This window comes from Neofelis nebulosa, chromosome 11, assembly GCF_028018385.1.
Source record: "Neofelis nebulosa isolate mNeoNeb1 chromosome 11, mNeoNeb1.pri, whole genome shotgun sequence".
Taxonomy (NCBI): Eukaryota; Metazoa; Chordata; class Mammalia; order Carnivora; family Felidae; genus Neofelis; species Neofelis nebulosa.
In genome coordinates this window covers 73,625,988-73,649,602 of record NC_080792.1, presented here as the reverse complement: position 1 = coordinate 73,649,602, position 23,615 = coordinate 73,625,988, and the positions used below count along the sequence as shown (strand labels likewise).

Here is a 23,615-nt window from a genome sequence, read left to right as displayed (position 1 = left end):
TCTGGCTGTTTTCCTGGCCTCCCCCATGGAGAGGGGAGCCAGTTTCAGAGAGCTTCAGAGAGAATGGCCCCAACTCTAGAACCAATGGCATTGCCAGAGGTACACAGAGTCCAAATAGGCCTGTTGCAAAGGTTGAGGAGAGGAAGCAGGAGGGCTGGTCAGCCAAGTGTCCAGGGATCAGAAGGATCCTGGCCAGGCACCCAACTGTACCAGCACAGTTACAGACTAGGCTACTTCCAGGAGGTTTGTCAGCTGGCCTCTGCTGTACAGTCCCAGGTTCCAGCCTTCAGTGGCTTCCTATTGTCTGGGGCACCTGAGAATCTGGCGGAAGGCTATCAGAGATAGGATTACGGATGTGGCTGCAGATGCGGGGGATGGGGTAATGTAAGGAGAAGGAGAAGGGAGGAGAGTTTGGGCCACACCCCAGTAATTTCTTCATTGAATATCCAGCTCCACCCTGTGACTAGGAAAACAAAGGTGTGGGGGAAAGGGAAAAGAAAAGTCATTTCCTTTATTGTAACTAACTCAACTGGGTAAGAACAAGGCTGGAAGGGAATCATGAAAAATGAATTTCTTTGGGTAGCATGGAGGGAGGGTCCTACTTTCAGCAGACCTGTGCCCAGACACTCTGAATTCATCAGAGAATCACAGATGAGCTAGGATGAAAGAAAATTTCAAAGACCATTCAGGCTGATGCCTCATGGTCCTTACAACAAATACAACAAATACAAACAAATACAGTCCTTCTCAGCCCTGAAGATCTTCCTCCAAACTGGACAAAAGTCAGTTGGCTCCAAAGAAGCCAGTCTCTCCAGGGCAAATTACCAGGCTCCATCCGAGGACTTCATGTCATCCAGTTTTCGTGAGAAAGCTCAGGAATCAGGAAATGTGCTCCTTAAATAAAGCTGGATTAGACAGATTATGTCCTTGAGACAAAGCTATAAATGGGAGACCTATTCCAGATGTTCTACTTCCCCCACAGGCATGATCTTTGGTGTAACTGTGCCAAGGTAGTTCAAAGTTAACTTTTTAGATCCCTGAGGCTCTACATTAGAAGACCAAGAGGTGCGTAACAAGAGAAATAAATCCATGCACATAGGTGTATATAGACACACACTCACAATATAATATAAAGTGACAGCTACGGATTATTATGGGTATTCTATGTGTCAGGTGCTATGCTGAACAGTTTATCTAGGTTATTACATTTAATTGTGATAGCCTGTGGGATGAGTACTTATCCCCATTTTATAGATGAGATGCCTAAAGCTCAAGGCAGTCAACCCAAGGACAGTTAATAAATTGCAAAGCCAGGATTTGAAACCAGACAGCCTCCTTCTAGAGCCTGCACTCATCCACCATGTTAACGTGCCTTACTTCTTTCTCTCTACACATATATTTCTCTCTACCCCCCACTCTGACACACACACAACATGCACACAAATATGTTCCCTAACAAGCTAGCATCTGACCAGACCCACACATGATGCAAGAATTCAGTACTAAGGTCAACTCTGACCATCCATGACCTGTCTCTGTACCTCTTTTTGTCTTTTTGGTTTCAGGCCTCTCAACTGTGATATGAAGGGGTTATGTCACACAATAGGTGGTCCCTTCTGGTTCTGAAGTTCTCTGGTGTTAAGAGAATCCAGAAATTCAAAAAATTAGCTTCTTCTACCCTGTCCTGCTTATTTTGGATGGAAAATATTAACACAAATAGGAAAACAGCAGGGATAAATATGACCCTATGGGTTAGGTGCCAAGGTGAGCCTCAGCCTGGGAACGCATCAGGATTACCTTCAGCTCTAAATGAAAGTGGTAGCCAAAGGTTTTATCTGTAGGGTCCCCTTATAGCTCCGATATTCTGCTCTAATCCTTACTAAATAAAGGTAGTAAGTAAAGAATCAACTTCCTTGAGGGTAAAAGGAAGAACCAAGGCAATTAGATCCACAGAGAAGACTGGAGAGCTCTCTGAATTAGAGCTGAAAGGGCAGAAAAAATGCTAGTTCCTCTCCAACTCTTCCAGAGGCCAGAGCTCTCCAGGCCAACCCCCCACATAGTTCCCGGGTGGAGGCAAGTGCTTAAAGGTCAATTAAATTACTTGATATCAGCACGGGGGATGCTTTGCAACAAGAGCTGTGTGTGGGAGTTGGAATCTATAGCGCATGGTGCCTGTCTACAGTCTGTCTCATTCTCAGGATGTGAGCAACAGCCCCACTACTTCAGACCATGAGGGCACACATGCCCACCCAGCCTCCGATGTGGAATGACTGTAGGCCAGGCACTGTTTTATGTTCTGGAGAATGCAGACAAGCTCCCACTCTTGAAGATTCCAATCTCACAGGGGAAAGAAATAACCATTCAGTGGGTGCCTACCATGTGCTAGGCCCTTGGCATATATGATTTCATTCTATCTTAACAAATCTATGAGATAAATTTTTAACATCCGTGTTTTCCTGATGAGGAAACTGAGCCTCAGACAACAGGAACAAATCTGACTTTAAAGTCTCTGTTATTTTCAAGAAACTGGGCTGCCTTCAAACAATAATCTCAGAGCTATAATAAAGTTAAATAACAAAAAGCAGGAAACTAGGGAGGCATCCTGTGGTGAAGAGCTGGCTCTGCCAACTGCACTCAAGAACAACCCTTGAGGCACCTGCGTCATCAGTAGTGTAGCTGTGGGAAAGTCATTCTTTCTGGGCCTCAGTTTCCTCATTGGTAAAGTGAAGGTGCTGGGATACCCTGGAAAAGGCTGCTCCAATCCCCCTACCCCATTTCTAGCTGTACCTGGCCCACATGTGGCTCTTCCATTTGTTCATGTGCTCTTCCTTGGCACATTCTTCCCTGTCCTCTCAACCCATACCAAAATGGAAACTCTCAAGTCAGAAGCTTGTTTTTGTATTTTCCAGAACACGAAGTAGTGGCTGGCAAAGACAGGAGGACAGACCTACTTACCGGAAGCAAGAGCTGTGCCAGGCTTCGTTGACAGTCCTGTACCACCTCTGGCTTGGAGCAACGTGGTCCCCACAGCCCCGACACCTCCAGGCATCTTCACCTACACACAAAACCAGGAGGTTGAGAGGTAGCAGGGGGCACAGGGACGGGATTCCTACCATGCTGAATAAGACCGAGTCAACAGACTTATATTGAAAGGGTGGTCCAGTGCTCTGCTAAATACACAATTCCTGCCTCCACGAGATCTTTGGTAAGCACTTATCCAGCTTGCTCATCTCCCCAGGGACAGGGAATTCATGACCTCAAAAGTAAGTCTCATTCCATTTTTTAGAAATGGTTCCGATTATTCCTTTGTCCACAAAACTTGTCTTTTCCTAGAACTTTCAGCCCTTGCTTATTATAGCTCTGAGTAGATTAAATGAACAAGGTCTCTTTCTTTTGACTTCCTATGACTGTTCTCAACCAGCACCCACAAAAACTTCTCTGGGTTAAACATGTTATTCCCTTTTCCTATTCCATCACTGAGTCCAGGAGCTCATTCATTCAACCAACATCATAGGTCCTCTTGTCAGACCCATGGGTCCTCTCCAAGCTCTATGATGGAGACTGCTGGATAACATCATCTCTGTTCTTCAAGGAGCAAATCCACTGAAAAAGAACCCTTCTTCCACATTATAATTTTTCCCTTAGTAGGAGCAAAGTGCTATTTTAGTTAAGAGAAATTATGGGTATAGAAGGGAAAGAACATTTAATGAACACCTCCTATATACCAAGCCTTGTACTAGCTGCTTTCACAGACCCAATCGCATTTAATTCTCAAAACAATCCTGTGAAAGAGGTATTAAATTCATTTAATGGGTGGGAGAACTCAAACCTAGGGCTAGAGGGTGACAGGCCACACAACAGATTTAGCATTCCAACTCAGGCCCAACTCATCCTAAAGCCCATGCTCTTTATACTCCACCATGTTGATTTCTGCTCATTCCACTTAGGGGAGTCAGAAAAATCTTTGTAGAGGAAGCTAATACTTGAGCTAAACCTTGAAGGATGGAGTAGATTTGCCAGGGGCTGAGAAAGGATGGAGAAAGGCTGTATAGGCTGAGAGACTAGCATGGGCAATAACACAGAGTGAATCCATGTCCCTCCAAAAGGGACAAAACACAATACTTCTGCTGTGGCTCAGATGCTAACTTCTTGAAATAAAGAAGGCAGCTGAGATCAAGCTATGGTACCTGACTCAGCCCTAGAAAGCAGGACAAGGTTGTTACAAGACTCCCTTGTACACTCCGTGTATGCAGCTTTGTTCTCTCTGGGTAACTCCAGACTGCCACAGTCACGGTGACAGTCACTGAACCCTGTTTCACAGGCACAGGGGTCATGAATAGACAATGCACATCTCCAGACACTTCAAGATTGCTCAGCAGCATTCTGGGGTAGCCAGAACACACAGGCAGCTGTCCTTACACCCCAGAGGAAAGTTAAACAAGCTGGCAGGCGGCTTTAAAATCTCGACCCACCTGCTCCTCTCCCCCAGTTCCATAGTGATAGGACATATATGCCATCATCACCTGAATCTAAAGTTCTCAGACTCTCAGGGCACCTGGGTGGCTCAGTTGGTTAAGTGTCCAACTTCAGCTCAGGTCATGATCTCAAGTTTTGAGTTCAAGCCCCGTGTTGGGCTCTGTGCTGACAGCTCAGAGCCTGGAGCCTGCTTCAGAGTCTGTGTCCCTCTCTCAGCCCCTCTTCCACTGGGGCTCTGTCTCTCTAAAATAAATAAAAGGTTTAAAAAAAATTAAAATTCTCAGACTCTCAAGAGGGGTCTTTTTGGTTTTTTGGATGGTAGTAACCAGAGAGTGCACTATAATCCTCACAAAGTCCAAGGTTCAAAGTCTAAGAGACTTACTCAAATTGGGTTATGGACAGTGGGTGAGACAAAGAATTAGTAAGAAGGTTTTCAATGAAGACAGGCATCCAAATGAATCTTCCAAGTTTGTTGTTGTTGGTTTTTTTTAAGTTTATTTATTTCTTTTGAGAGAGAGAGAGAGCAACAGCGTAGGAGCAGAGAGACAGAGAGGGAAGAGAGAGAGAATCCCAAGCAGACTCCACACCATCAGTGCAGAGCTTGATGTGGGGCTTGAACTCATGAACCATGAGATCATAACCTGAGCTGAAACCAAGAGTCAGACGCTTCCAACTTATAGAGGTACAGATTTGAAACATCTTTGGAACTCTTGCATGGAAGGGTTTTTAGAGTCAGTTTGTGAACTGCTGTGTCCTACCCCCAGCAAGTCTCATTATTCTAAGCCACATCTTATTTCTCATTTTTACTTTTTAACTGAAAGGAATGGTCTCTAACTTGACCACCCACTTACTCAACAATTCAGCATTTTGGCCCTGGATGACCTCTGGCTGTTTACAAAATTCAAAAAGGATCAGGACTTTCCACTATGAAGATATCTGAGGTAACTTGTTATTGACACACCCTCCAGAGCATGCCCTTTCCCCAGTCTTGAGAAACTCAAAGCCATTGAATGAACACTTACTTAGAATCTGCTTTGTGCTAGGCTCCAGGAGCACAAAATCAAGACCCCTACTCCCTTCTCTCATACCCACCTGGTTCCACCTTCCAAATGTTTCTCTAATCCTTCCCTGTCTTTCACCACAGCCTGAGTTCAGGTCTTTGGCTTCTTTTCCCTATCTACCACACAGTCTTAGCTGGCTCACTCAGACTCCCCAGTGTCCACAGAAGAAAAGGCTCAATTGTTTAGCATGGCACTCCTGTAATAGATTCCATCTTATCCCACCTCTCAGAAGATGTGCACTTTCCATTATCTCTACCACTACTCCCTTCCCCATTGGCTCCTTCCAAGTATTATTTAAATTAGTTCAAGTCTTTCCCATTAAAAAAAAATCTGGATTCCATTTTCTTCTCTAGCTACCACCCTTCTTCCCCTTCACAGCCACACATATTAAAAAGCTGTCTACACATCACTGCTCTCATTTCCTCACTTCCCACCTGTTGCAATCTGGCTTCCACCCTCACCATTTCTCTGAAACTGTCTCACCAAGGGCCAAAGTGACTGCTTATTGCTAAATTCAATGGACACACTTCAGTCATTCTTTCAGAAAATATTTATTCTATGCCAACTATGTATCCAACCCTATTCTGGGGAAAGAGCAGCAAATGAGAAAGAGATTTAACATAGATATTAAACTATAATATACTTATTTTAATTATAATTGGGGCAAGTGGTATGAAGGAGAAATCAAGTTCATAACTAGGAAAATGGGGTTAGGATAAAGCAAACAAGCATTCCTTAGGGAAATAATTTTCAAACTGAGCTCTAAAGGATGGATATGAGGGGTGCCTGGGTGGCTCAGTCGGTTAAGCATCCAACTTCAGCTCAGGTCACGATCTCCCAGTTCATGCGTTCGAGTCCCACATTGGGCTCTGTGCTGGCAGCCTGGAGCCTGGAGCCTGCTTCGGATTCTCTCTCTCTCTGCCCCTCCCCTGTTCATGCTGTCTCTCTCTCTCTCTCTCAAAAATAAATAAAACATTAAAAACAAAAGGATGACATAAATTAACAGGCAGAGAGGAGGAGGGAAGGATAACACTGGAGATGGGAGTGGAAAGAAGACATGTGCAAAGGTCCTAAGGTAGGAACACAAAGTCCTCACATATCATTAAAGTTGGCTATTGTCAGCTCCAAAGGATGAGGGGAACCAAGACAGGTACCTGGCCTACTGTAGTCCTTCAACAAACTTTTACTAAAGGAATGAATGGCTGTCTACAAGGTGACCCCAAAGAACCTTTATCTCTCATCAGCAACAAAGGAATGCTCTAAATCACATCTTGATCTATTTTCTGTTTCTGCCATTCACATTCATGTTCTTGCATCCTAGCATTCACATCTTGAGCTATTCTGTGTTTAGGATACTTTACTGCCTTTTCCCTTAATCAAATTTCTATCCTTCTTTGATGGTCCCCCAAAGGCAGACACTGTTTTTCCACTTTGTCTATACCTGCTTTACATCATTTGTTTTGTAATTATAGTTCATTATGTTTCTATTTCCTTCAGTCTCACCCTCTCTGTGTCCCCCATCCCCACTGCCAGCTCTAAAGGACAAAGACTGCATCTTGATTATCTTCAAATCTCCAGGGCCTAGCATAAAACCTGGTACAGAACAGAAACTCTTTGTGTGGCAAATCCAACTGAAATGTTGGATCCAGCTGCCAACTATGAAGGTAATTTCCAAAGATAAGCTCCAACGGTCAGCAGGGATGATTCCACTCAGTAAGTATTCAGGCTCTCAGGATGACTACCTATGGGTAAAGCCACATGTGGATGTGCAGGCCTCAGTTTATCTGTTATGCATTCACACTGTTTTTCAGTTAAAGTACCTGAGCAAGAATATTCACCCAGACCTTCAGCTTCTCAAAACCAAATACTCTTCAAAAGAATACTCGTGGCTTCTTCCCCTCCCTACAGCCCTGAAAGTTGATGATCCTTTTGCATCTTTTTTTTTTTTTTAAAGTAGGCTCTACACCCAATGTGGAGCCCAGTGTGGGGCTCGAACTCACAACCCTGAGATCAAGACCTGAGCCAAGATCAAGAATAGGACACTTGGGGCGCCTGGGTGGCGCAGTCGGTTAAGCGTCTGACTTCAGCCAGGTCACGATCTCGCGGTCCGTGAGTTCGAGCCCCGCGTCAGGCTCTGGGCTGATGGCTCGGAGCCTGGAGCCTGTTTCCGATTCTGTGTCTCCCTCTCTCTCTGCCCCTCCCCCGTTCATGCTCTGTCTCTCTCTGTCCCAAAAATAAATAAAGAACGTTGAAAAAAAAATTAAAAAAATAAAAAATAAAAAAAATAAAAATCATCTACTCTAGTCCAATCCTTTCATTTTTTTTGAAAGAAAAATGGGCTTGAAGAAGGAGAGTCAAGTTGCCTAACCATCAGAAAGCTGGTCCGAGAGGGGCTCAAACCCAAGTTCTGAAACTACCAGACCAGTTGCATTTTTATTATTGTATGCAGCCTTAGACAAGTTAGGACTTGCTTAAGACTACACAGTTATTCAGTGGAAGGGCTCAGCCTGGTACTCCAGCCCACAGCCAGTGCATTTCCCACAAGACACTAACATTCCCCTTAATCTTGGTCTAAGAGCTGGGTTTCTGCAAACTAGTCCTTTTCAGACTTCAAAGTGGTGAGAAATTTCCAGGTACTGAAAGCTCATGAGACCATAAAGCCTAACCTGAACCAACATGCACAGATCCTATCCTTTCATTTGAGAAAAATCTTTGATGCTTCTCATGTTCCACTAGACAATGAGAACCAGGAACAAAACCCAGCCAATTCAGTGCAGCACAAAACAACAAGGATGGTAACTGCTGTGCCCCCCTGGGAACTGGCAGGTCAGGTGTATAAATCCCACTTGTTCCAGGATAAAGCAGGAAGCAGAGGGGCAGGGCAGCAACTGGTGATGAGCAGCCAAGAGAGAAAAGATCACCCTTTAATGAAGTAAGTACCAACAAGACTAACAGTATGATTAACGTTCCTCTAGATTCTCTCCCCTATATCCCAAAGATTTTTCCTCTGCACTAGCTTCCAAATATTACCAAGGGGAGTGTCTATAGAAGAAATATGACATGATTTTTAAAGGACTTTCTGGACTTCTCTGAACCTTAGATTCTTCTTTCATAAGAAGTGGGATCAAATTATTTCTTCTAGCTCTGAGTCAGTGACACCAAATGAGGGTCTCTCATTTTGCAGGTTAAGGCACATACACAGACATCTCAGAAGGTTGATTTTTGCTGTTGTTTCCATCTGCCCTTTAGTAGTAAGGGTCAACCAGAAGAGCTGGAGTAACCTAGGTGTGAAACCTGGTTCTGTGTCCTTGGGCAAATTATTTAACCTCTCTGAGTTTGTCTCCCTTAATCTTTAAAAAGAGAATAACCGGGGCACCTGGGTGGCTCAGTCAGTTAAGCGTCCGACTTCAGCTCAGGTCATGATCTCACGGTCCGTGAGTTTGAGCCCCGCGTCAGGCTCTGTGCTGACAGCTCAGAGCCTGGAGCCCATTTCAGATTCTGTGTCTTCCTCTCTCTCTGCCCCTCCCCTGTTCATGCTCTGTCCCTCTCTGTCTCAAAAATAAATAAACGTTAAAAAAATTTAAAAAAAATAAATAAAATAAAAAGAGAATAACCATCTATACCTTATAGGATTCCCAAGAGGATTAAGAGAAATAACTAAATATATGTGAAAATACTTCCTGCAGTGCCTGACACTTGGTTGGCAACTGAAAGCTTTTCTTCTTTCTTTCATGTATATCTAGGGGGTTGGCAAGGGAAAAGGTTGAGTTGAATTACACTAACCTCTAAAATCTGAAGGGAACATTTTCAAAACAAATTCAGCAAATTTTTTCTACGTGCCCATGTGCAAGACAAAGACTATGTCATGAACTTCTGGGGCCCTTGGTGAGTACTCATGCAGGTGACAGAGACAAGGGGATATGTACAGAAATAACACGTCAGAGAGGGACAAACCAGTTGCTGGGAGCAGGGCAAACTTAGTAGGGTAATAGGATACTTGGTAGAGAAACAAGTGAGACAGATGGTTCCTGTGGCTTTCCAGCACTCAGGTTCTCACTTCCAAACATAAGTCTACTTAGCTGTGAATGAATAGGCATTTTCTTATCAGAGAACTGGTTAACCAATTAATACATTCCCAAACAGTAGTTCTCTACTCATTGTCAAAGATAGAGGGAAAAAAATTAACTACTTTGAGTCCTTACAATGTGCCTGGTGGTGTTCTAAGCACTATGCAAACATGAACTAATCAAATATAAAGATCCTATAAGATGAAGACTAGTATTGAAGGATTATTATTGTTCCCATTTTATGAAGAGAAAATTGAAATGCTCAATTAACAAGTATTAGATCTGAGTTTAGACCACAGGTCTGCTAACTCCAAAGTCTATGTCTTTATATTTAGATTTTCTTCCCTAGGAAAAGGAAATTACAGGCAGAAAGACTTGACATAGAATGCCAGGGTGGATGATCAAAGTATATTCTAAGAGAACTCGGCAATGGTTTCATGTTCTAGCTACTGTTGGGTATAGATTAATAGGTAAAAGAGTCTAATTCTTGCTACTATATAAACAAAGTCAACCGTGAGAAGGAAGATAGGCTTGTAAGAGAATGCTAGAGCTCTAGGTCCTCTCACTGAAATGCCAAACTGATCCTGCATACACACAAACTGATCCTGCATCTGTTCCTAATATGCCCCTGAACCCTAGCCTTTCCAGGTTGCAGGTAATTCCTGTGGTCAATGCCCTCTTCTCCATTCCTATCACTAACACTCCACCTCAGGGCCCACTGTATCACCCCCAGATTGGGGCCTTCCTTACTCTTGTCCAATCTATCATGCCCACCAATGCCAAATTGATACACACAAAATACACACATCATCATGTTCTCTGCCTCTAAACCTATGGTCTCTACTGTAGTCTGAAAAATTCCACAAATCTAGCATTAAACCCTCCGCAGTCTGGCTTTACCTACCCTCTCAGCTTTATCTTTCACTTCCTGTAACTGCCCCATTTCTCCATTCTTGCCTCTATCACCCATATCAATTCACCATCCCTTTTGAGAATCTTGAAACTTGCCCAGCTATGCTTCCTACTTCCAGTTTCTTCCCTACCAGGATATCATACTGCACCCTCACCCCCACCACTTTTAATCTACCCAAGACTTCTCAAATTTTACCTCCTAGAAGTATCTCCTGACCAAATCTGGTAGCCACCCTGGACACCTTGCTGTTGTTCAAACATGCCAAGTACATTCCGGGCTCAGGGCCTTTGCTCATTCCCTTCTATTCCCGACACCTGAAATGTTCTTCCCTCAGATATCCAAATGGCTTATTCCCTTCCTTCATTTCTCTGCTTTGATGTCATTAATCAGGGAGGCTACCCTTCCCTGACCTCCAACTGTTCCTATGACTTTATCCTACTTTATTTCTCTTCAGAGGATTTATCCCTGATGTTTGATATTCATAATATTTACATACTGTCTATCTCTTCCATCAGAATACACACTCTGAGGGGTACGTTGATGGCTTAGTTAGTTGAGTGTCCCACTTTGGCTCAGGTTGTGATCTCACAGTTCCATTAGTGATTTAGACCCCCACATTGGGCTTGCTGCTGTCAGCCGGTCAGCGCAGAGCCCACTTCAGATCCTCTGTCCACCTCTCTCTCTGCCCCTCCACCACTTGCGCTCTCCCCAAAATAAATAAATACTAAAAAAAAAAAAAAAAAAAAAGAACATATACATATACTGTTAGGGAAGGGATTTGGTCTGTTTTGTTTCCTGTTGTTTCCCCCAGGGCCTAGAAGTGCTTGGCACATAATATGAATTCAATATATATTTGTGGAATGGATGCATGAATAGAGTTCTCCAACATCTTTTAAATTCCATAATGTTATCACACACAGGCCTTCTAAAAATTTGTCCTGATTTGCCCATTTTTTTCTTAATTACTCTCAACTGACAGTGAATTTCTCAAAGGCACAAACCACATATTATCCATTTCTACAAATATTTATTAAGGACTTATTATGTGCTATGTCTCAAGTAGCCTGGAAAATTGGAAAGAGCACTGGAGGAGAAATCCTAGTTTAGTCCTGACTCTACCATTAGTTGAGTGACCCTAGACAAATCCATTTTTCCCCCTGGGCCTCAGTTTCTTCATACATGAAACAAGGAGAGTAACATTATCAAGTCTCTCCTGGCTCTAGCATCTGTTAAAATTTATAAGAGGTAAAACTTGGCCCAGCCCAGTGCCTTAGACATCACAGTACTCAGTAAATATTTGGTTTCTTTGTTGTTGATTCTCCCGTTACACAGGAATCTGAGTTGTCTTGGAACAGTTCGGACAGAACAAGTAAAAGTTTAAGCCCCACTTCCTTCTGACTCCACAGGATAATCTCATTCTAATGTTTGTGATAATAAAGAATTCTGGTGTTTGTGAGAGGACAAAGCACTGAATTTGAAGTTGGAAAATATGAATTCTGATCACTGCCATTTACTTGGCCGTACAACCTTGAACAAGTCATTTCTGAGCCTTAGTCTCCCCATCCATAAAAAAAGGCATATTGGCCTACTCACAGCTCTTCATAGGCACCTTTTAATGCTGCTCCATCTACCTGGAATGTTCTTTGCCCTTTCTTTGCTGGACTTACTCTCTACTTATTCTCAAGGATCAGCATAAACTTGCTTTTTAAAAGAAAAGTGTCTTCTTGCCACTCTCCTCACCCGTGGTGTACTCTTACAGCACTTACTTCCACTGTTTATCTCAAACTATTATAGCATTTATTTCTATTATTACCTCAATTATTTACTATCCGTCTCTAAGGCTGTATCCACCACAAAGGCAAGGACTGTATCCATTTTGTTCATTATACTACTCAGTGCTTGCATAAGCACAAAAGTATCCCACAGATATTCTTATGGACAAATGTCTAAACTAATACACCTAGACACTTTAATGCCTCTACAAAGCTTTTTGGTTCACTCAGAGAAATCTAATAAACACTTATTGCACTCTAAGATCTTTTACAAGTTTCTGAGAATCAAGGTTCGAGACAGGTAACTGACATACATGGAGGTTAGAAAAAAAGTCACTGGAAATTATTTGAACTGAAAAACTCTGGAAGCTTAAAAAAAAAAAATCAGAGAGAAAGGGACAGAGAACATTTTTACTCCTAGTCTTCTCCAGAAGCCTATTATCCAGAATGAAGAGAAAAATCCCAAGCTTCCATGGTAAGGAAATGACCCATTGGTGGCCTGGTCCTTGTATTCAGGATGGAGGAAGTGACTGTCCACAGGCTGAAAGCCAGGAAATGGGGGCAGATATCCAAGACAGCCTCCCTCCCTCCACCATTCCCTTCTGTCACCTCTAGAAAGCTTCTGGATGCTGACCCTGGTCGACCTAGAGGCTGGGCCTCCCACACAGGTGGCTGGGAAACAGAGGCAACAGAAAGTCCTAGTGCAGGGGGACAGGCCAGGAGGGCAGGAAGCTGCAGGGTAGTGCGTGAGGTGACCGAGAGGGGACTGTAGGCTCAGCTAATCTAACTCTGAAGCTACCCTTTACCTTTGGACAACTCTTCGCTCTAAGAGGCGTTTGGCCACATTCTTCTCCTGTCTCAGAGAGGCCAAGGGAAGACCCAGCTCCCATGGAGGGTCCAGAACCCGAAGTGGCCTACCTTCCCCAGGAAGAATGCTTCACTCTCTCCCTAACCCCTAATCCGTGTCCTAAACCCCAAGGGAGCCCACACTCCCAGCTTCCTGCAAAGAGCCCTAAGACCTGCCTAAGATCACAGGCACCAAGATACCCGTGAGACGCCCTGGATCCGGTCAGAAGTCACAACTATCCTCATTTCCCACAGAAAACCCAGAACCCAGGGTAACTCTCCATCCCCATATAACTGGCCCAAACCCTGAGAATCCCTTCCTTACTCTCCATATTCCACAAAGCCCTCACTCGAAGAGAACTCAGGCCCCAGCTTTCTTAGAAAGAATTTTATTTTTTTTTTAAGTTTTTGATTTATTTATTTTGAGTGAGAGAGACAGAGAGAGAGACAGAGAGAGAGAGAGAGAGAGAGAGAGAGAGAGAAGAATATGAATCCCGAGCAGGCTCGGCACAGTCAGCGCAGAGCTCAATGCGGGGCTCAAACTCCCCAACCGTGAGAACATGACTTGAGCCAAAACCCAGAGTCGGAGGCTTAACCGACTGCGCCACCCAGGCGCCCCCTTAGAAAGTTTTCATTTGGGGACCTGCTGCCGCCAGATTCACAAAAAAAAGCTGGTTCCCTCACAGAGCCCAGCATCCCTTCCTCGAGGGACCTCAACCCTCAGCAGCCCAACCCGCATATCCCTCTCATCCTTCTGTCTTCGGCCCCCCAATTCCCGAAGCCCCACAACCTCCGAGTCCTCGGGGAGCGTTGTGCTCACTTCCCCAGTTCTCCTGCTAAAGTGCCGGGGTCCATGCGGGTCCACTCAGCCCGAAACTCCCGAAGGGAGCTACCAGCTCCCTTCAGGCGTCCTGGGCCCGGGCTTCCGAGATAACGGCGGAACAGAACGGCGCGGCCCTTCCTTACCCGACTGCGCGGCCATGGTTCCGGGGACGCGGAAATGGGGAGGAGGTGGTGGGGACTACAGCAACTCCTCTCAACTCTCGCAGCCGCCTCAGGCGCGGGAGGACCGCGGCCCCCCGGCGCAAGCTGGATGCACCGCCTACGGCGCCCGGGGAGGACCAAACCGCACCTGGCACGGGGGCCCGCCCGCCGACGCCCCGCCCCGCTGACGCCAGGCCACTCCCCCTGACTCGGGCTCTGTCGGGGCCCTGGTGCCTCCCAGAGAGAGCGACGCCTTTTGTTGAGTGCCTGGGCTGGTAAGGGTGATTGTCCGCGGCCGTGAGGTGGTTTGTCAGCATAGTCCCCGGGACTCCTGGGAGGTCTCAACAGGAGATCCTCAGCCCATTTTACAGATGGGGGCAGCTGAGGACCCGAGGAAAGAAGTTCTATTACCTCAAAATGGCTCAGCTCACTAGGAGCAGAGGTGAGATGGGAACCCAGGTCGCCTAACTCCCAGGCAAAAGCTCTTTCTAGTAGAGTGTTTAGGACCAAGAATATGAATATGGAGGGGCGCCTGTCTGGCTCGGTCATTAGAGCATTCCATTCTTGATCTTGGGGTTGTAAATTCGAGCTCCGTGTTGGGTGTAGAGATTGCTTAAAAATAAAAATCTTAAAAAAAAAAAAAAAAGGAATATGAATATGGAGAAGTTACTCCACAAATAACTTTGGGGATTTAGAGTGGACTTTTCTTAGGCTTCCAGCTCAAAGAAGCCACTTATCTGCTCCCACTGTGAGTAAGCTGGCACCTAGTAGATAATCTCTAGGTCAAACATGGTGTGAAGGTGGTGCAACCAGCATTCTAGGGGCAGATTCTTATCGGGGCCAAACAGGTATATAAATAAATGCAGCACACCAGATCTTCCAAATTTTCAAGACAAGCCCAAACTCCAGGTATTTAGGTGAATTTTCCCACTTTTTAAAATGTTGGTAATATTCAGAAATTCTAAAAATGCCATGTAGACTAAAAGGAACACACTTGTAGACTGGATTTGCTCTGCTGGCTCTTCTTTGTGGAGGAGAGAGCCCTGGACAAGGAGTTAGAACAGCAGGCTGGTTCCTGGCAGCTGCTAGCTGGCTGAGGGGCCTTGAGAACCACTTTCTTTCACTGGGTTTGGGAGGGAATTGGGGTCCTCCATGTGACAAAGGGTGGGCTGCATCAGCAGGACCCTGCAGTCCTTCCCATCTGATTCTCCTGTGATGCGTGTTTGGCGACTGTCATTTCCTTAGACTGGATTTAGGTCATGGGAAAAGTGTCCAAATGACCAGGAAGAGGCAGGAATGGGGTCCAAGGAAATGGATCATGACACCCCCGCTAAAGACAAAGTTCAACTCTGCTGCTGTCTGGCTCCAGCACTCCAATAAGCAAAGGTGGGCAAAATTCTCTTTTCTTCCTGACCTGTGTAATCCAAATAGGAAGCAGGTCAGACGTTTCTCCTCTGGGTGTGGCAGGTGGCTCCTGAAATCCTGAGTATAGAGAAAGTGCTGAGGGGGTGGGGGAGGGGATGTGCCTGACTTCCGGTAATTCCTGGGAGCCCTCCAGCGGTTGGCTTTACAGTTTCTGAAGAATTTCTGGTCTGATTATAGCAACTACAGGATTGTGTGTTGAATTAAAGTGGCAGGGATCCAGGGGACTCTGACAAGCCACCTCATGGTAGGCAAAAAGGGAGCAGGGATTTTATTCACCCTACACATGCAAAGAGGTAATGCTGTATTTTGCCAGGCACACAGGCACTGGAAGCTTTGGAACCAAGACCCCTGTTTGTCTTCCCTCTCCCTCAGCCCCACGGCAAGGCGCCCAGGTCTGTCTTTTCTCCCTCCTTATCCTCTCTCTTTCCACTTCTTTCCCACCTCCAGCCTCATGGTGTTCACTAGCAGGGAGTAGGGGGATAACCAACTCCCCCAAGTTCCTTCCAGGGAAGTTTAGGTAACTCTTGAGAAATGCAAATTGAAATGTAAAGAAAGAAAATAGCAATCTGTAGAAATGTATAACCAAAAGATATCTTTCCAGTATAGGCCCAAAGAATATTCCAAGATCACTTGTGAACTCCAGGGGGATTTCTGGAAGACAGAAAATCCTGGGTAGGGAGAAGATGTGAGTTTCTAGCACCCAAGTCACCCGTTCACACTTTGATTACCCCACCATAGTTTGGTCAGTCCCTAAGGCCAGATCCTGCTGACTGACAATCACTCTTTGGACCTATAGAAATGGGAACCTGGACACTGAAAAACACCTGAAGGTTCTGACTCTGCCATCCTGAGGGAACGGGTCTACTGATTCCCAGCTACACCTTCCGATTGTCACCTATACTTTCATCAAATTGAGCCTGTCTTTGGCCTCTAGTCTCTCCACTCCTAGAATCAGTCCCATCCAAGAGCAACTGATTAATCCTCCAGAATTATGTGTCTGCTCAAAAACCTTCAATAGCTCCCTGTTGCCAACAAAACAAAGGCTAAACCAGGCCCTCATGAGTGAACTACATCTCACTTTGCAGGCTTTTCTCCTACTCCCTTCACTCCAGAACTGTTTTTCCAGAATACATTCTGCCCTTGTACCACTCTACCATTTCCCTCCGTGTTCTTTGTAATTTTGTTGCCCCTTTCTACCTATTCTACCCTATTCTTGTTTCTAAATGCTTACCACATTATCTTCAATTATATCATTTTGCAAACCCTGTGAACTAATCTAAATCTGCACTGATACAATAGCCATTAGCACATGTGGCTATGTCAGTTAAAATGAAATAGAACTTAAAATTAAGTTCCTCAGTCCACTAGCCACATTTCATGTACTTGCTAGCCACATGTGCCTAGTGGTTACTGTGTTGGACAGTCCAGATAGAGAACATCTCCATCATGGCAGAAAGTCCTGTTTTAGACAATGATCAGTAAGGGCTGCTAACATCACAAAAAGGGACTGCCAGGCATCATGTGCCTCGTGAAATGATGCAACAAGAGGTATATAGTACCATTTATGACATAGTCTTACTAAATACTCAAGCCTGAACCTGGTCAAGCTTCTGGATTTAACAATTTACAGGAAATACAAGAGTAAGAGGAGCTTATTAACACCACAGTGATGCATATAGCAAAACTGAAGCTGTGGGAAACTCAATAGGACAAATGACAGATAAACTGCGGGGTGCCTGGGTGGTTCAGTTGGTTAAGTATCCGACTTCAGCTCAGGTCATGATCTCAGGTCATGATCTCACAGTTCATGGGCTTCAGCCCTGTGTTGGGCTCTGTGTTGACAACTCAGAGCCTGGAGCCTGCTTCAGATTCTATGTTTCCCGCTCTCTCTGCTCCTCCCCCACTTGCACTGTCTCGCTTTCAAAGATAAACATTAAATTAAAAAAAACATGTAAACTGCAGAAGAAAAGAGGAACCTATGGATGTAATAAGAGACTTAGGAGACCTCCACTAGCAAGGTATGGATCTGATTTGGATCTTAATGCAAGCAAACTGAACAAAAAAGTTGAGACAACTAGGAAAATTTGATCAATGATTGGATATATGATGACATTAAGGAATTATTGTTAATTTTTTCAGGTACATAAAATAGTATTTTGGTTGTTTTTGAAAATCCTTGAGATGCATATTTGAAATACTTAATAGATGGCATAGGACTAGGATTTGCTTCAAAATAGTCCAGGCAAGAGAAAGGGAGCAGTATGAGGGTGGGGACAAAACAGGATTGGACAGGAATTGATGGTTATTGGGGTTGGGTCATAGGTATGTAGAGGCTTTACTGTCCTATTCTACTTCAGTGCATGTTTTGTTTTCCATCTCTTATTGGGCTTATGAGTTCTTGGGAGATCCCTGATCTTTGCATTTCCTATCATATCTTAGTGCTGTTCAACTTGATTAAAGCCTTAGGTCAAAGTGGAAGAGAGGGAGAAAAGAGACCTTTTCAGAGGGACGACCTTGTAGCTCTAGTGTGTGTGTGTGGGGGTGGGGGGGGTGGGGTGGGTGGAGCCTGAGGCGAGGCCAGGTTTGTAACCTATCTTCCATCTCATACTCTGCTACTGAGGAACCTTAGGGAGCTGTACATCCACTGCTCCAGGTAGAGGGCTTGGCCAGGGTCCCATCTGCCCTGTTGCAGAGCATGTGAATAACCTGTGATTGTCCTCAAGTTTCTGATTGTCCACAAGCTAAGCTCCATTGTGGTAGCCTTAAGCTTAGGAATTCCATACACTTGTCAGGACTGGGGCTGTCAGGTTACATCTTGGGTAGGACTGTATATGCAGCCAGTCCTCTAGCCTGTGCTTCTCATCCCTAATGATCGATGGCTGCCTGAAGACTGCTCCTCATTGTGACATTCCCACGTATGCAGAAGTGTTTCCCAGAGGCCAAATCAGTGTGATTACTCCCCAACCCATTCACGCTCCCCCCCCCCCCCCAATTACACAGACAAGTCCACAGCTCACAGTAATGTAAAACCATTTGTTTAATTCTAAATCAAATCACTTTCACAACAGTGAAAATTAGTGACTGGTCAAGATGTGCCACTTTACATGGTGTCATTTTCTGACTGCGGTCGGGACCTGGTCCTAATCCACAAAGGGGGCAGGGGTGGGGGGGGCGGGCTGGACGCCAACATAGAAAACACACAAAAGAAACGAAAACTGCCTTGGCAGAGGGGCAAGGTGGTGAGCCTGCAGAGGGGTGGTGGGAAGGGGGTTTCCTGTTGGGGCTGAGCCAGCAGTCCCAAGTTGGCTCTCCTGCCCCAGCTCCCAGTAGAGCGTGAGTGGGGGGCCTAGAAGGTTCAAAATCAAAGGGTACATGGCCAACCTGGCTTTGCTCACAGGTTCCTGGGATGCCTTTGCTGGTGAAGTTCTCCTGGGCTCACTCTACTTCGTCAAAGAGTCCCAATAATTTGTCTTCCTACCCACAACCCTTTTTTAACTTTTCTTCTCGAAACCCATTTCTGTTGGGCCCATCTATCTGAAGTCCTCTCTCTCACCACTAGGTGGGGCTACTGCACTGAGCAATCTCACCAATTCACCTGTGCTGAGAGGTTGGGGTCCCTCTGACTTTTGGGATTTCCAGGAGGTGATAAAAAGAGCACTCTTGAGTGGGTGTCCCAAGAATGTCTAAAATCCATCAGGGACACCGTAAAGCTGGTAGCTTAGTCCTACCAAATGGATTCGGCAAATGAACCACCTTTTCAACACTTAATGTTTTGTCTGATTAAACACTGAACTCTGGCATTGACAGGTACAGAAGGGAAGGGGTGGGGGCTGTGGACAGGAGAGGAGGACTTCCCCTGTCTTCCTCAAGGTCTTGGTTTCCACATGCTATGCAGAGCCACAGCTGGAAAAAAGCACTAGGTGGGGCTTTCTACCACTTATTGGCTATGGCTAGGGGTGAGCCAGGTGCAATGTGGACTGGTAAAGTGACAGAGAGGCCCCCAGAGGACGTCCATCTTCCACGACCCCTGGGATCTCCTGGAAGAGGCTGAGTTTCTAGGAAAAGGCCTGACCAGGAGAGTGAGAACCATTCCACAAGTGAACTGTCCTCCTGCCTGGAACCACTCCCTCAATCAGATTCTGAGGAAAAAGTTTGTGAACTAGAAAAACAAGTCAAGGGCTTGGGAAAATGACTCCCCTGGAAATTTCCTGGGGAAAACCACACCATGTCATCGTGCTGAGGCTTTCTAGGCCCTGCTGTCTGGCATTAAAAATCATCAAGGGTTGCCTGCTCCACAGTTGCATGATTCCCTGGTTTTAGTACACATACAAGGAGTTTTCAGGGGTATCCACCAAGCGATACCCAAATCAGGGTCATATGCGGATCTCCCCACTCCTGCTTCTTCATAAAGGACAATTTGGCTTCTGGGGAAGATGGTCTTCAACATGCGCTGACTTGACAAAGCCCCCAGTTCCCGTTGGGTGGGTCTGAGAGGACGCACTTGGAGCGTTTGTAGGCTTGGGGAAAGGGCTGCTTGTTCAGTTCCTACATCAGAGCTCCAAATCCCATCAGAGTCCCAATGGCAGGTCTTTCCTAATGCGCAGTCCTGGCTTCAGCAGCAGTCTCGGCTGTGTGTCCTCTGGCAGAGAGGCGCAGATGCACGTATTTTTGGGGGGAGAGAGGATGGGAAATCTGTGAGTGAAACCACATGTCTCTGGGGATAATACACACCAGGAAACCAGGAGGTCATTCAAGCCACTCTCTGGAGCCAGAGACTGAGCATGGCCCAGAGCCAATAAAAGATCTTTGGCTCTCTGGTGAATTCATGAAGTGACTCCAGCTTTAGATGCTGCAATTATGATCTTTATAGGACAGCAATTTCTTGCATTTCTGCTAAGGAGGAGGAGGAAATAGAACATAGTAGCACTGGGATCTGGAGCCTCATTATATGGGGAGTCCCACTGATTTTGGAAGCCACTTACCAAGGGGTATTTAAAGAGATGAAAGAAAGTTTCTATTTGGTTCATCCCTTTGTTTTTGTAATATTAAATTCAGGTGAAATTGTACTGACAATTTCTCTTTTCCTGCCTCTTCCCTGTGCAGAGTCAGGACCTGCTAAGCTGGTTGGAACAGGACTTCATGGTGTAACTCATGAGAGACGACTCAATGCCAAAGACTGAGGTTACAGCAGGGTGTTTACAGCAGTGGCCATACTCCAGAGTCCTTGACAACAGGTCTTGAGTCCCAAAGCTATGATGGAGAAGCAAAACTCCTTGATGTGTTACTGACCCCGCCGATTCCAGGGGTCAGGATTAGCCAGGGAGCCAAACATCGAGAGTGGGTGTGGCATGTCACCAGTCCAGAGGCCCTGCCATGGATATAGGCTGGGACCCAGCATTAGGCAATCAACAGCCAGAACATGATCACCAGGGCCACAAACAGGAAGAGGCGTGATAGGAACTGCTCATCCACATACTGGGGTGTTCCAGGGACAGCTGGAGAGAAAGGAGGGAGAAGAGAGGCTGTCAGAACACTGCAGCTGTGCGCACTGCTTGTCTGGGCCAGAATTGAGAACATCAATCTTCATCTCTTTAGAACAGAACTCTGCACACTAAAAAGATTTCCAAACCCCAAATAACATCAGGCAAAACAAAACTTGAATTATGAAGATATGTGGAATAATATAACAATGAGGACAAGGTCTCCAATTTATCCTAAGAGAGTATGGTCTGCAGATGTACATAAAACAGGAAGCTCTTGGAGGAAATAATAAAAGAAAAGCTGCTGTTAAGCCTCTTCTGTGTGCTAAGTGTTTTGTACACAAACCTTGCTGGGTATTATTATTTTTTTTTTTTTTAATTTTTTTCAACGTTTTTTATTTATTTTTGGGACAGAGAGAGACAGAGCATGAACGGGGGAGGGGCAGAGAGAGAGGGAGACACAGAATCGGAAACAGGCTCCAGGCTCCGAGCCATCAGCCCAGAGCCTGACGCGGGGCTCGAACTCACGGACCGCGAGATCGTGACCTGGCTGAAGTCGGACGCTTAACCGACTGCGCCACCCAGGCGCCCCCTTGCTGGGTATTATTATTCCCATTTTGTGTAAGTAGAAACTGAAGCACAGGTATGAGGTGACCTGCCCAAGATCACAAAGTTCACAAGTTAGTGGCAGAGCCCCAGTCATGCTCTCAGCTTCTCTGCATGCTGCCTTGAGTCACAGAGTCTCTAGATTCTGGCACTGTTGAGCATGGAGGGGTCTTAGCCCCACACAGAGTGCCTTCCTTTTCTAGAGGATAGAACTAGGGCCCAGACAAGGCAAAATGGCTTGTCTCTTCTATCACACAGCAAACTAGGGACAGAACTGGGCCTCCACTCCTCCCTGCTTTGAGAAAAGCTATGTAGGGCTCCCTGTCCAGACTTTGGGGGAATGAGTGTACGAAAACCAATCCAGGATGGGCAAACATATCAAACATGATAAAGGAAAACTGTGATTGTAGCATGGGGATAAAGTGATCTCTGGATCAGTCTAGTCTGGCTATAGAGCTCTCTTTAACTGAGGAACCCAGGTTGAGCCCTGGACCAGGAAGAAGGGAAGGAAGCTGCCAAGCAGGTTCTTACTGCCTCTACAGGGCCCTGTTCCTCCTTCAGGGAAGGGTACACCCTGCCCTGTGGGGTCTCCTTCCTTTGAGAAAATATGTAAATGAAGGAGAAACCTTTGAGGTGAAGGAGGTACAAAGGGCATTCCAAGATTTCTTGGTGCTATACTATTCCCCAGACAGGTGCTCTGATGATTCATGCAGGCAGGCAGTCAACAAAGACTTACTGATTGCCTGCTATATGCCAAGCATCAGGGTAAAGGCCAAGGAAAACTGGGATGACCCAGGAGTAGGTTTCTGTCCCTAAGAGCATAAGCTTCTGGCCAGGAACCACACACTGGTTCCTTCTGCAAATACACTGAGTCCATCGCAAATGAGGCTCCAATAAGTACAAGCAGAATTCAACCAACTTCAGCACCTCTGCAGATTCCATGGTAAGGATCTTGGCTCTGGTGTCAGATTGGGATAAAGTACAGGGTACCCACCTTGCTGCCTAGTTCTACATGGAATGCAGCTGGTACCTTTAAGCTGGCTGGAAAGAGAAAGGTAGTGGCAGGTAACAGACCTAGAAAGAGTTATCAAAGGGATGGGACTTGGGACCAGCCCCATGTGTATCCTGAGGGAAGCTGGACAGAGATGCCAGAGAATAGAGAGGCCCTGAATCCTGGTGGGTTGCCTCACTCTTCCCTGCCCCCAAATGGTGAAAGTGGGGGATACGTGAACAGGATGAGGCTTTTCTTCAGCTAGGTATACTAGGCATTATTTTATTCTTTTTCATTTTATAGGCACATAGTATGTCTTGGGAAACATACTGAGCATTTTCTGATTTGTGAAACGGAGCTAGCTAATTGCACACCCATCCCACAGGTATACACAGGCTTGTGGTGAGGATCCCCTGGGTTTGTGATGGCAAACATTTTAAACATGCCTAATATTTGACGGGTGTGCAATATCATTATGACTACCAGTAATCTGGAAAGAGTTCACATGTTGAAAAGCCTAAACTTCCAAGCAGTGACAATTATCTGTAATCTTCATACTAATGAATTCCAAGGAGCCTCCAAGCAGGATTACCAAGGAGATAGGGTCTTACCTGGAGGAGGCCGCCCATCATTTATATTAAATGCTGTGGCAAATATCCCAAAGGGAAATGCCCCAATTCCAAAAGACATCTGGAAGCCACCATCTCCAAATCCAAATCCTTGAAATCCCTGTGTGGAAGAAGTGCAATTCAGAAGAACAAATACATTTCTCCTGCACCTGTCAAACATGTCACCTGCAGGTGGCACCTGCCTCTCCTCCCTATCCTCTGCCACCTGTTTCCAAAGGGGGAGGGACATCTTTTCCTCCCATCTAGACCCCAAGGCAGAGGAACCTTGAGGTTCCCCTAAGGAACCCTGGCCCCGCTAGCCTTCAAGGAGTCCCAGCCAAGGAATTGTGAATGCCAGAAAGGCCTGGTCCTGGTCCAAAGTAAAA

At 45.6% G+C, this 23,615-nt stretch overlaps 2 protein-coding genes and 1 long non-coding RNA gene across 4 annotated transcripts in view; 1 reads left to right on the top strand and 2 right to left on the bottom strand.

Annotated features, from left to right (window-relative positions):
• Window positions 1–14,545, bottom strand: part of LIMK2 (LIM domain kinase 2) — a 59,264-nt gene extending 44,719 nt beyond the window's left edge. The window contains exons 1-2 of one of the 2 annotated variants that reach the window (XM_058690861.1): window positions 14,102–14,256; window positions 2,956–3,055 (exon numbers count right to left, since the gene is read on the bottom strand). In XM_058690861.1, coding sequence (XP_058546844.1) covers window positions 2,956–3,055; window positions 14,102–14,117 — 116 coding nt within the window. In that variant the 5' untranslated portion in view covers window positions 14,118–14,256. Of the gene's footprint in view, window positions 1–2,955; window positions 3,056–14,101 lie in introns of both variants that reach the window. The other variant, XM_058690860.1, reaches the window with a different exon arrangement.
• Window positions 14,422–21,340, top strand: LOC131489099 (uncharacterized). The gene is made up of 3 exons (XR_009250396.1): window positions 14,422–14,561; window positions 15,365–15,505; window positions 20,648–21,340. It is a non-coding gene; the product is annotated as an uncharacterized LOC131489099 (long non-coding RNA).
• RNF185 (ring finger protein 185) overlaps window positions 18,564–23,615 on the bottom strand; it is a 38,277-nt gene continuing 33,225 nt past the window's right edge. Inside the window, exons 6-7 of the mRNA XM_058690870.1 lie at window positions 23,233–23,350; window positions 18,564–21,039 (exon numbers count right to left, since the gene is read on the bottom strand). Coding sequence (XP_058546853.1) covers window positions 20,942–21,039; window positions 23,233–23,350 — 216 coding nt within the window. The 3' untranslated portion in view covers window positions 18,564–20,941. The remainder of the gene's footprint in view (window positions 21,040–23,232; window positions 23,351–23,615) is intronic.